The sequence below is a fragment of the Cynocephalus volans genome, chromosome 9 (assembly GCF_027409185.1).
Source record: "Cynocephalus volans isolate mCynVol1 chromosome 9, mCynVol1.pri, whole genome shotgun sequence".
NCBI classification, from domain to species: domain Eukaryota; kingdom Metazoa; phylum Chordata; class Mammalia; order Dermoptera; family Cynocephalidae; genus Cynocephalus; species Cynocephalus volans.
Genome location: NC_084468.1, coordinates 82,525,781 through 82,537,880, shown reverse-complemented (window position 1 = coordinate 82,537,880; position 12,100 = coordinate 82,525,781). Strand labels below are relative to the sequence as shown.

The 12,100-nt window shown below is 37.6% G+C and overlaps 1 protein-coding gene across 7 annotated transcripts in view; it reads right to left on the bottom strand.

Moving 5' to 3' along the window:
* Nucleotides 1-12,100, bottom strand: part of BMPR1B (bone morphogenetic protein receptor type 1B) — a 345,860-nt gene that overhangs the window by 35,396 nt on the left and 298,364 nt on the right. For 5 of the 7 annotated variants that reach the window (XM_063107357.1, XM_063107355.1, XM_063107360.1 and 2 more), the window contains one exon: nucleotides 10,290-10,446. In XM_063107357.1, the coding sequence (XP_062963427.1) occupies nucleotides 10,290-10,432 (143 nt within the window). In that variant the 5' untranslated portion in view covers nucleotides 10,433-10,446. Of the gene's footprint in view, nucleotides 1-10,289; nucleotides 10,450-12,100 lie in introns of all 7 variants that reach the window. The other 2 variants (XM_063107356.1, XM_063107361.1) reach the window with 1 other exon arrangement.

The window sequence follows — 12,100 nt, the reverse complement described above, 5'->3', positions numbered from 1 at the left end:
TCCTCTTTGGAAACCTGTGAGAAAGAAGTATCTGAAATTTCTACATAACATATATCAGTAATTACTATTAATAACCATATACACCAATTACTGACCACTTACTTTGGCCCTTCACAGATACACTTTTCCAGACAACAACTCTGTGAGGAAGGTTGCTCTATTCTCACCTTCTATATGAGGAAACTGAGGCTTGGAGAGCTTGAATAATTTTCCAAAGGCCATATAGTTAGTGAGAGGGAGAGCAAGGGTTTGAACACACGCAAGTGAATGTTTATGCTGGTTCTACTTGCTCTGAGATAGTGAAATACAGTTATCTCTTACTAAGGCACGAAAATTAAAGAAAGGCAGGAGTTGGGATCGGCACATCATAACTGAGGCGATGAAGATACTGTCGTTTGGTCCCGGGCTTCTGGGCTGGACTGTTATTTGAAGAAACTAAGCCTGGTGGTAAGCAGTCTAGGCTTCAGTGGGGGGTGGAGTAAGGATGGACAGCAGAGAAAAGAGTTTGGACAGAACAATGGAAAGGAAAAAAAATTAATTTCTGTATGGTTATCTAAATTAAAATTAACTTTCACTTATTCTGTGTCATTTAATCCCTTCACCCATAATAAGAAAATAATATTATTTCTGTCTTTCAGATGAGGAAATCGAAGTTATAAGAGAGTAATAAACAAGGTCAGAGAACAAACAGTTACAGAATCAGGCCTTTCACCAAGGGCCTCTCACTTCATTCCCACATGTTTTCTGCTATTCTCCCCCTGGGACTAGAATGGAAAAACAGGAACTGCTATATATAGAACTATTTGTACACAGACATTACTGTCTTCACAAATTTGGGTGATGAATGCCAGCAAACTCTCGATGCAAGTCATAAACTACTACTGCATGTCTTAAAAAATAAAGTTCTAAACTCTATCTCCATCCTTTTCTCATACATATGCATACTCAGCATCCAAGACAGATATGACAGCACAGTCCTAAAAGGTCATGGGAAGAAGGCTCTGAGAAAGGTATTAGCCATGATTTGTGGGTTTGTCTATTGTGCATTAGTGGTAGCAGCCTTTTGCCATACATTAGCCCTTCAGTTATATCAACACCCTTAGAATTGTTTACTTGGTTTATAAGTCTCAAGTGATCCAAAATACCTCAGTTTATAAGAACTAGCAAAGCAAAGTTCAAACATACTAATGAACAGCTAGGAAGAACCAATGATAAATCTCTCTGTTAGACTAAGGTCAAATGCATGAATATTGTTGTGGAAGAAAGACTGCTTCTGAACAGCCTATGCTCTGTATTCTTCGGGGGTTTACAGAAATTGCTATGAAAATGTAAAGCATGTAAATGCTGAAGCAATAAACAAAATAGCTGTTGCATGGAAATTTACTTTAAACAGTATGAATGAGTAATACTAGTGATTTTTAAAATTTTTTTCCTACATATTTAGTCTATATGTATAACTTGCATTTCTCATTAAAAGCAAAAATTAAGTATCAGAAATAACAGTCTTCCTAATATTCTGATATTCAGAGTCCATAGGACTAGAGACCAATATAATATGCTAAATCTAAAGACTAATTTCTCCCTAATAGGGGCTGGCTGGTTAGCTCAGTTAGTTAGAGTGCAGCCTGATAACACCAAGGTCATGGGTTCGGATCCCCGGATACTGGCCAGCCATCAAAAAAAAAGTTTAATCTCTCCTTAATCATGAGTTCCCTTTACTCTAAATCTGAATATATACTTATAAGAATAAAAAAGGGAATAATAAAAGCAGGTAAAGCTGTTGGAAAATTGCTGTTATAATGTCCTAAGATATATTTTTTAAAAAATCAGGGAGAGTAAATTCAAGCTTTAAAAATACACTCCATCATCTCCAAAGAGGGAGGAGCTTAAAGTACAAAGAGGGGATGGGGAGGGAGAGAGATCCTGGAGAAAAGAATCAACATCTCATAAGTTATAAACTCAGAAAGGAATAAAATGTTTAGATGGAGGACAAGAAAGGTGGTGAGAGAGCCATTTCTGCAATGAAGCAAAAATAATTTATAAGCTTTTTAGTGAAACTGCTATCTAGCAAGGGATATTAACTGGAACTAGAAGTAGAATTACACAAGCTTAGGAATTACTTGAGAACTTTCAACTCTCAAGCAAGCACAAATGTAAACAAAGCTATGCTCCAGAGTCAAAGCTCATCAACTCTGCCCACCACTAAGAGAGGATGCTGGCTGTCACAAAGGGCAATTAACTCTTACCATTGGCTTATTTAAACATTCTGCTACCTGGTGGCCATGTTTCAGCTCTGTTTTGTATATAGCTTATTACCCCATCATTCCCACTATGTTAAAAGTGATAATAACAAGGGAGGAAGAATCATAAAGGAAATAAAAGTAAAAATAATTTTAAACAAAGTAGTGAGATGTATACATGAGTGTACAATGACTCATCTGACTAGAGTAATGATTACGAATGAAAAAAAGACAATTGATGTTAATATTTCAAAACGCTGTTCCTGTGTTATAGGCAAAGAAAAGTGATTAACACAATGGAACCACAGTTGAGTGTTTATCGAGATAACCAGTCATCGGTGCTGAATGCCTCTTGACATGATGTTAAATCATGAAAAAGCAAAGCACTTGAGAATTTAAAGGTTCCATGAGGTCAAAGAGGAATGATAATACAACTTTTGTTTTTTTGGATTGTTCTTCAGGCTCATGGTTCCTTAAATTGGCCAAATATTCCAAAAGCAAAGGCCCATTGAGAAAGATCATTAGAGGATTAACTGCCTCAAAAGATTTGCAGCATGCCCATGTGAACATGTACTAGCAAGAAAGCATTAAACCTGTTTTAAAGCTTTGAGTGACAAAGGGATACTCCTTTTGGTGGATGTACATCCAGAGACCACAATAACTCCTCTCACTTACAGTCAAAGGGATTTATCACAGCCTTCCAGAACCTGACTCCTTCATTAGTTATTGGAGAATGGCTAGAAACCAATTTCACAGGATGTCTAAAACTACACTGACAGCATCTTTACTTAACATGAGTTCGCCATTCACAAGGTTTACGCAAGCTTTGGTCCCTTTAACTCTAGTTTTCACTAAGATCTTATGTTTATTTATTGCAAACCCCTGGGTTGTTCAAACACAGCCACCACAGTTGAGAAAAGACTACTGCAGAACTTTTCCTCTAACTAGCTTAGATCTTTATAAAGATTAATTTAACTATAAAATATTTTTAAACTACTAGTTAAAAAGAGTTTATGTTATCCTCAATCAGGTGATTGAAAATTTAAAAGCAGTATTTTAAATTTTCCCCTGACAAGATTTAATTATGTAAATGGGTATCTGCACAATTGCATCTGCCCACAAGAATTAACAATTCTCTTGACTGATCGATATTTATTCCAATTTCTTCAGTAGGAGTTGGGAAAATATAGGAAAGTGGTCAGGGCTGTCAGATGTTCAGAATCTTGCCAAGTATTTGATGTAAATACACATGTGCACCCAGGTGTTCCTTGGCTACTGACTAATGTAATTGCGTATGTGCACCCAGGTGTCCTGGGTTATGGACTTAAGTATAAAGGAGCTCTGATCCACAGGCCCCCCCACCCACCCCAGAGATGCCCCGGGGGGGGGGGGCATGGGAAGGCCGCTACTGCTGCTGGAGGCTATTGCTGCAAGCTGTTACTGCCAGTGCCCCCAGGATGCCCCAAGAGGTCAGTACAGCTGCTGCTGCTGCTAAGGACTGAGCTTATGTCCTCTTCCAATGGCTCCTGGGACCTTTCCCAATTACCTAGCTTGTGGATCTGCATGTGAGGGGTCTGGTGGCCCAGTCTGTACAATGGGTTTGAAGGGTCTGAGCCCTAGCCCTGACAATACAAAAGGAAACTTAGTATAACTAAAATAATGAAGCATTTTGGCTTTAGTTATGAATTGCTTTAACAATACAACAGTCCCCTACCCTACAATTGGTGTAGTCTGTAGCTTTACAGTATGTAATACTAGAATTCTTAAATTTCTTTTGAATTTTTTTTAAGTTTCAGCCAGAATTAATTTCCAAAGACTGGTTGATTCTAGGCCATCTGTAAAATAGCCCTTGAAAATATCCTGCCTTCCAAAATATGTAAGGGAATAGTTTCCAAAGTCACAGGTAAACTCAAATATACATACAACTTTTAGAGCTGCCATTTAAATCGTGTACATTTTAGTTAACTAAAACAGCTGAAGACTGCTTACAGCTTTGTTAAAAGTTGCTCATTTTACACACATGACTGAGCACACTGTGATTCAGGTGGAGTCAGGTGCTGAGAATGCAAAGGTCAGGAAGATGAGCCTTTGCTTCTGAGGAGCTCACAGGCTACTGAGGCCACCAAACCTAGAGGAGAGAAAGCCATCCAACCAACTTCAAGCGGTAGGGACAGAAATCATAAGCTACCTAAGTGTTTTCCACTGATTGAGAAATAAGAAAAACAAGAACCTTGAGCAGTGGTAATTACCAAAGTAACAGAATCTGAAGATTTGGGGTTTTTCCCCCTATCATCTTCAGATGGATGGATTCCCACAGTGGTGAAGGAAAATAGAGTAAAATAAAAAGGTACCTCAAAAAGTTCATGAAAGTATTCGTATTATTTTTTAATTCCATTTTTCCACAAACTTTTTGAAGTACCCTCTATCTGAAGCTCTCCTGTCCCCTTTCTGGCTTTTCCCCTGAGGAGTGATAGTATTGGAGGAAGGTGAAGTTACAACATTAATGACAAAGTCCCAATGCGAGATATGCCTTTTTATTTTATCCTCCAGGACATGTAACTATCATATACCTTTCTCTGGCACCCATTCCAAATGATTTAACATTTCGTTCACTTTTTCTGTAAGGTACAAGATTTTTTGAACTTGTCTCAGTTTTCACATTCAACAAGCATTCACATATTTTCTCCCCCAGCACCCTGTGTCAACCCTCACTCTCTCACCTGGACTGCTCTGAGAGGCTTCTAGCAGCACATCCCCTCTCCTCTCTCTTGACTCCAAGAAAGTATGGAACTTCCTGATAAATCTTATGTTTTCTTTCTCTGCTCAAAAACCTTCGATGGTTCTCTCTGTATAATTTTAAAGAGTCCTACACTATTCATTTTCTATTAAGTCCACCAACAAGTTGGGCCCATTTAACATTCTCATTTGTGATTAATGAGAGGCATAAAAGGAGAGTTAGTTCTTATAAAAGACTCCAAAAGCAAATTTGAAATCACAGCCTCTTACAACTAAACTCCAAGTTCTAATGAAGGACTCATCGTTTGCATAAGTGCAATGGTTTGAAAACAATATCCCCTCCTGGAAAAAAAGAATCATAAAGCTCAATGTTTTAAATGGGCAACAGTGATAAAAACTGGATGGCTTATAATGAAGTTCCGCATGCAAGGTACGATGCATAAGCTAACCAGGACAATGCACACTTTAACTACTCTGAGACCTTGAGTCTGAAAATTCACACCACTGCACTCAGCAAGAGGTTCAAAAGGTCTGGGTTAATACAAACTTTGTAAAAAGGCTCACAGCCCCTAAGCTTTTCCTTCTGGCCCCTGTGACTCTTCAAGATATACAGCTGGAGACGTAACTAATTCCTCATTTAAGCAGCCTGGTGTCACTTGCACATCCTCTGTGCAAACATACAATTTGATTTATTACACCTGTAAATCCTGAAAACTGCCCAGGCAGGAGAATTCTTGGTCAGAACTCAATAAGATAAATGAGGAAGTATTATAAATTATCCCCGAAAAAAGAGTAAAATTTTTTAGAAATGGATAGACGTGTGAGGAAGTAGAGGAACCTGGGAGAGGTGGTGAGACAGGGACAAAAGGACTATGACAGGCCACACCAAGGAAAACAAGAAGGGTAACTAAAGCCAGACTAGATTACATAGAGAAAAAAATAAACAATCAAGGCTGAGATAACACCTGCTAGGACAGGAAAATGAGACAGAACACTGGCATGGTGAAAGCCACATAAGAAGAGTTACTCGGGGAGACTGCAGAGTTCAAGGCATGCAGAGATGGTCTGTGGTGCTAGGAATAGAATTTGGAAATGGAATTCGAAGGATCACAATGCAAAATGACACCTGGAAAGATATTTAGGAGACAGACATTATCTTGAGAAGACAGGACAGTGGCTTCACCCCTTAATTTGAATTACAGATATAAAAAAGCCTCTATTACTGTGTTCAGTCATGAAATATTTGCACTACATCATCTAACATGCATGCCATGAGACACATAAGTACCTGACAGAGATTAGCCAAGAATGATATTCGCCTTGGCTGGTGGAGTAATTGATAGTCCTGGCAAAGAGTTTACAAGTCCCTGAACTTTGCACATGTCTCTGAATTATCATGGAGGGCTTCAGAATACCTGTTAAGCATGATGCACTATTGATTCTTGGCCTCCTTTTAGATTATTCTCTCCAAGGAGGTGGAAGTGGTAATGAACATGAAACCTACCCACAACACCATTTTGCTAAGACCTGCCCAGTACAATGCCTCACAACAGACAACTTAAACCAGCCCTTATCTAAGGCATACAAAAGCACACCCTTGTCCTTAAAACTGTTTTACCTAGGAGTACAATATTTAGTGCAGTATTATTCAAGGTGAGTTCTCCTGTAGGTCAGAATGCTGCTTGATACCAGTCTGTGAAGAGGTTAGTACAGAAATTGAAACTGTATAGTAATTTGAGAGGATAAATTTATGTGTTGAATCTAAATAACAGGAAATAGAAAAAATGGGGCATATAATTCACAAGTATTTTTAAATTCATTTTTCTAATAATTCATTTTTATTGTACTTTAGGAAACTAGCAGTGTACGACTTATTGAGAAACAGGACTATCTTCCATCAGCGATAGCTTCAGAAGTACTGACTCAGAGGGCAAAGAGTAGAGTGTGGGCTTACAGGAATGGAAGTAGAAAGCCATGAATTTATCCTGGGTTTTAAGACAAAAGAACAAAAGTAGCCCCTGTGATTCACACATGATTGATCTTAGTGCACAAGCAGACTCAACTGGAGTCAATACCTTATTAGCAATATGCATGTGCACTTGACTCAAGAGTACATATTCGCTCCTTTGAGAACTAGTGTCAAGGTTGGCTGCCGCAAGAATTCAGGACTTTGAAATCTTGACCACAATTTTTTCATCATATCATCATACCTAATGAAAGTTACTTAACCTTTCAGAGCCTCTGATTTCTCACCTGAAAAATATAGATAATGCTACATTCCTGATAGGAGTGTTGTGATGATTAAAGATAGGTGAAAGTAAACATGCAACTATTTAGAAAAGTTCCAAAAAATACTAGTTTTATGTTGGCTTCTACAAGTTAACCCATTCATATTGACTGTAATGGTATAGTCATGCTCTTGAGGGGTTCCATTGTTACTGCTGCTGTTTTTGTTTCTTTTTCTTGTATTTTTGTTTTCTTCTTCTTTGCTATCATAAATCAAAGTTGGGCAACCATATAATTCACAGCCCATTCCAATCTGGCATCCATCTCTACTACATTAAATATCTCTAAACTTCAGTTATCAATGTTAATAAATATGACTGCCATGTTTCAGTTCTTACCCCACTTGACCTCTAATAGCATCCAACACAGCTGATCTTACTACCTCCCTCTGTAAACGTGGCTTCATTGATATCATACTCACTGCTTTACTGCTCTTAGCCTCTCAGGGACATCTTCCTTTACCTAAGCATTATGTGTCTCAAGGCTTAGTCCTATTCTGGTAGGCTGGATTGTTCTATTATTGATCTCAAATCTTCACGCTTCACCATAGCCATGATTTACCCTTGACTTTGAGCGAGACTATGTCACTTGATTTGGTAAATGATATGTTAGAGAACATGACACAAGCAGAAGTTTTAAGAGGTTTCTCTCTCACACTCACATGAAAAAGAATATGCCCTGAGAAGCTGGTGGTCCATGAAGAATGAAGAAACATGCAGCAGGCCTGAACTCAAGCAACAACTTGAAGTCAAGCCCACCCAATCCCACCAGAGCCCAGTATAGCTGCAGCCCACTTATAAACCTCTGAAGGAAAAAATAAATGTCTTTGATTGGAAGCCACTGTGATTTTGAGGCTGTTTTACAGTAAATATGGACTAATTAACGCTCTATTCACTCAGTACTCTCCCTTCAACCTCTTTTCTGAGCTCCAGATCCATATCCCACCGCCCACTCTTTGATATCTCCACTTGGAAGTGTCAAAATCCTCAAACTTAGCATGTCCAAATTGGGACTTGGTTCTTGTCCTCCATACTCTTCTGTTAAAAGGCATCTAAATCTACTTCCAAACACTTGTAAAGTCCTCTCGTCACCCTCTCCCATATTCAATCCATCAACACACAACTTTACCTCAAATATTTCTCAAATATACCCAACTCTGTCCTGCACCAGCACCACCCAAGTTCAAGGTCAGTTTTTTCTCATATGAACTGTTCTTACTAAATCCACTTTTCAATTTCTCTGACCTAACTGTTGTTCTTGAATTCGCTTTGTCTCCTTCTAATACATTCAATACTCTTCAGCAAAGAAAATTTTTCAAAAATTCAAATTAGATTAGTTCATCTTCACTGCCACTCCTTTATAAACACCTCCTTCAAAGGCTTCTCAATGCTTTTAGGAATAAGACCAACATTCTTAATATAGTGTACCAGGTCATTAATCTTTCCTGATCTACAGGTTCAACTCCTACCACATCTCCTCCTATTTTCTGTGCTCTAGGAAAACTAGTCTCCTTTGAACATTCCAAGCTTTTCCCTACCAAAACCAAGCATTTCCACTGCAGTTAGTGCTGCCTGATCATTTTCTCCCAAACCAACTTAGGACATTTCAATGCCTTATGAGGAAAATAGGACAAACTATTTGAAATTGGGATAGTTTTAGAAAATCCTGAACATATGACCAGGACAATAGCTCAAATGACACATAGATGTATTCTGAATACTAAAGACAAACAAAATAGTAAAATATCCCCAATTTGCTTCCTCCTGCTGATTTTCCTTTGTTCAGAATATATTTGAACTTTCCTGACACTTTTTCTGTTTACTGTAAAGAGACAGTATTTCCTGGGAAAAACTGTCTGAGCTTTGGAATCATTATACCTTGGCACAAAAGTCAGTAATCCCAACTTTGTTCTGTAGTACAGGAACCAAGTTAACTAACCTTCTCAAAGTTGAGTTGTTTTGCTGTTTAAATGAGATATATATTTATGAATATACCCAACTTTCCTCCCTGTGTCACTCAGTTAATATGTATTTTTTGTGTTACATATACTAAGTTCCCAGGATACACTGGTAAACTTGTATTAGATTACACTTCACAGGAAACTTAAAGGTGGAAGAAAGAAGAAAAAAAAAAAAATTCAACTCAGCTTCATGCACCTTCCTGCCTAATGAATCCCCAACGGTTTCACAGATGTTCCATCTGGACTCCAAACCTAGCAGTCCATCTCCCTATTTGAGTCCATGACCGCTCTTAAAGCACACTCTGCTTCTCTGACATTGTAACTCCTGAGATCCACAGTGCCTGGTTAACTTATCTGCTTCTCTGTTGACAAACTCTGGCCTCCTTAAGTGATAGCTTTTTACCCACTGCCGTCCTCACCTTAGGGAGTAAATGCCGCTACAGTGATGAACAAACTGGATGTGGCTGCCTAAAGATGTGTACAGAAGAAAAAGGCAAATAATCAAGTTTCAAATGTTATAAAGCATCTATGAAAACATGACTAACCTATTAAAGAGTTTATTTTCTAGTACTCTGACAATGTCTTCCCTAACACCTGGTGGATCTACACAAACTCTGTCACTATACTGTTCCCTAGAGTCAGTTTATGAATATTCCCAACAGCATAGGTGTTCTTTCTGAAATACTAACACCATCGGCATCATTAATAGTCAAAAAAAAAAAAAAAAAAAAACACCACCACAAACATCTAACACTCCCTGCTGCTGAACTAATTGTGGGGATAGTGTTCTTTAAAAGAAAATTACTGGGTTTTGCTCCTTGACAAGGAGCCTGGGATCTGTGCTCTACTTAAGTGCATGTGTGCTGTTTGGAGGAAGGAAGAAGAGTCTCAGAAAACCACTTCAGGGCAAAACACAATTCGATATTTCTCTAAATGCAGGCATAGCTCTGAGAGTTAAGGGAGTTAGGCACTGGTCTCCAAAATGTGCTCTTGGAAACATTAACCTACAGTTCTATAGTCAAAAAGTACGACTTTTTGTTTAAGTTTAAATCATTTATATCACCAACCTGCAGATATTGTTGACTGAGTCTTCTGGACAGTGGTGGTGGCATTTACAACGCAAGATCTTTGGACGAGGAGTGGGGGCTGTGCTCGCACCATCCTCTTTCTTGGTGCCCACGTTTAATTTTCCTGAACTTCGCAAAAGCATGGTACCAAGGAAGTCTGCTGAAAAGAAGAAAGAGTGAGAGTTAAATATCTGTGGGATAGCCAACCACAGATTTCTCTCCAAAGGACAATATGAGATTAAATAAAAAATGAAGTATTCATGATCCTTGAAGATCAAACAGAAAACAGATATTTTGATGTTTTGATAAAAATTATAACTCCTATATAGTACATGTCTTATATAGAACAAAGACATTCCCATAATCCTTTCAGGATAGTATTTTAAATTACAATAGCTGTATTTAATTGAGTACAAGGAGCTCAATGAGTCACTATTACACAGATTATCTCTACTCTGTATTAAAATACTATAGGTAAATTATCATCCCCATATTTCAGATGAGAATATTGAGATTCAAAGTTCAAGTGGCCTGCACACAGCCAATAAATCATAGAGCCAGCATTCGAATCCAGACTGGTAAATCTTTTACCATATCAAAGGGTCACTCTTTGGGTGTATATTTTTTAAAGAAATTACTATAAATATTTAATCTGCAAAATTGTGTAGGAAGACAAAAACTCAATTAATACCAAGATATATTTCAAAAGATACATCTGTTCCATCAGCTTTTACGTATAAAAGTGCCTGCCTATTATTGTAGTGATGTTTCTATCATCTTTGATGGAAGAAGCTACTGCAGACATGAGCTCTTAGAGACAGATTTTCTGGGTTGAATATTAGCCTTCACTATTTACCAGTTAATTGGCCTTGGGTAACTTCAAAAATAATCTTGTTGTGCCTCCTTTTCTTATCCTTAAAATGGAGATAATTATAAGTACTACACCTCATGTCAAGAGCTTAAAGCATATATGTTACATAGAAGGGGGCGTGCATTAATTGATACCTGTTATGTTCTGGGCACTGTGGTAAGAGCTTTTATACATGCCATGTCACTGCATAAATTGTCACCTTGAGCAATGTTCAATTTAAAATCTCTCTCATAATACATCAGCTTGCCTATAATTAAATCAAATTCCAACAAAAATATTACCTAAAATAAAGACCATTGGGTTAAAAAACTGAAATTTTAGGTTAGAAGTGCAATATATGCAATAGATATGTACAGTATGCATTTGTTATTTTTTTAAAACCACAAATGGATGCCACTAGGCATTGGTTTTACATCAGAGAATGAGAAGTTTAGGGACAAAAACCTGTGATAATTTTCCTGACTTTCTGCATGGTAAGCTAATTAGTCAAATTCTTACAGAATAATAGTTGAAGGAAAAAGCAATAAAACATGTTAAATCCATTTATTAGAATTTCCTTTCTTATCATTAGCTCTAAAATTTCATTAGATTTTTCAAATTTATATAAGATGTGCCTCTAATGTTCTTAAACAGTTGCTTATGAATTTAGTCGAGAAGAGACAAGTTGATCCTAGTGGGCACCTGAGGCATTTGGGGAGCTTGTTACATACAGAATCCCGCCCTACTCACTCACAGTGATTCTGATTCTGTAGATCTTGGTTGAGCCAAGGAAAAGAGCATATTCAACAAGATTTAATGTTATTCCAAAACTGATGATGCATAGACCCCACTTTGAGAAATAGTGAACTAGATTAATCAAATAATATTTAATTTAACCACACAATAAATCTCAACAGGTATATATTATTTCTATACAATAGGATTCTCATCCTTAAGTTAA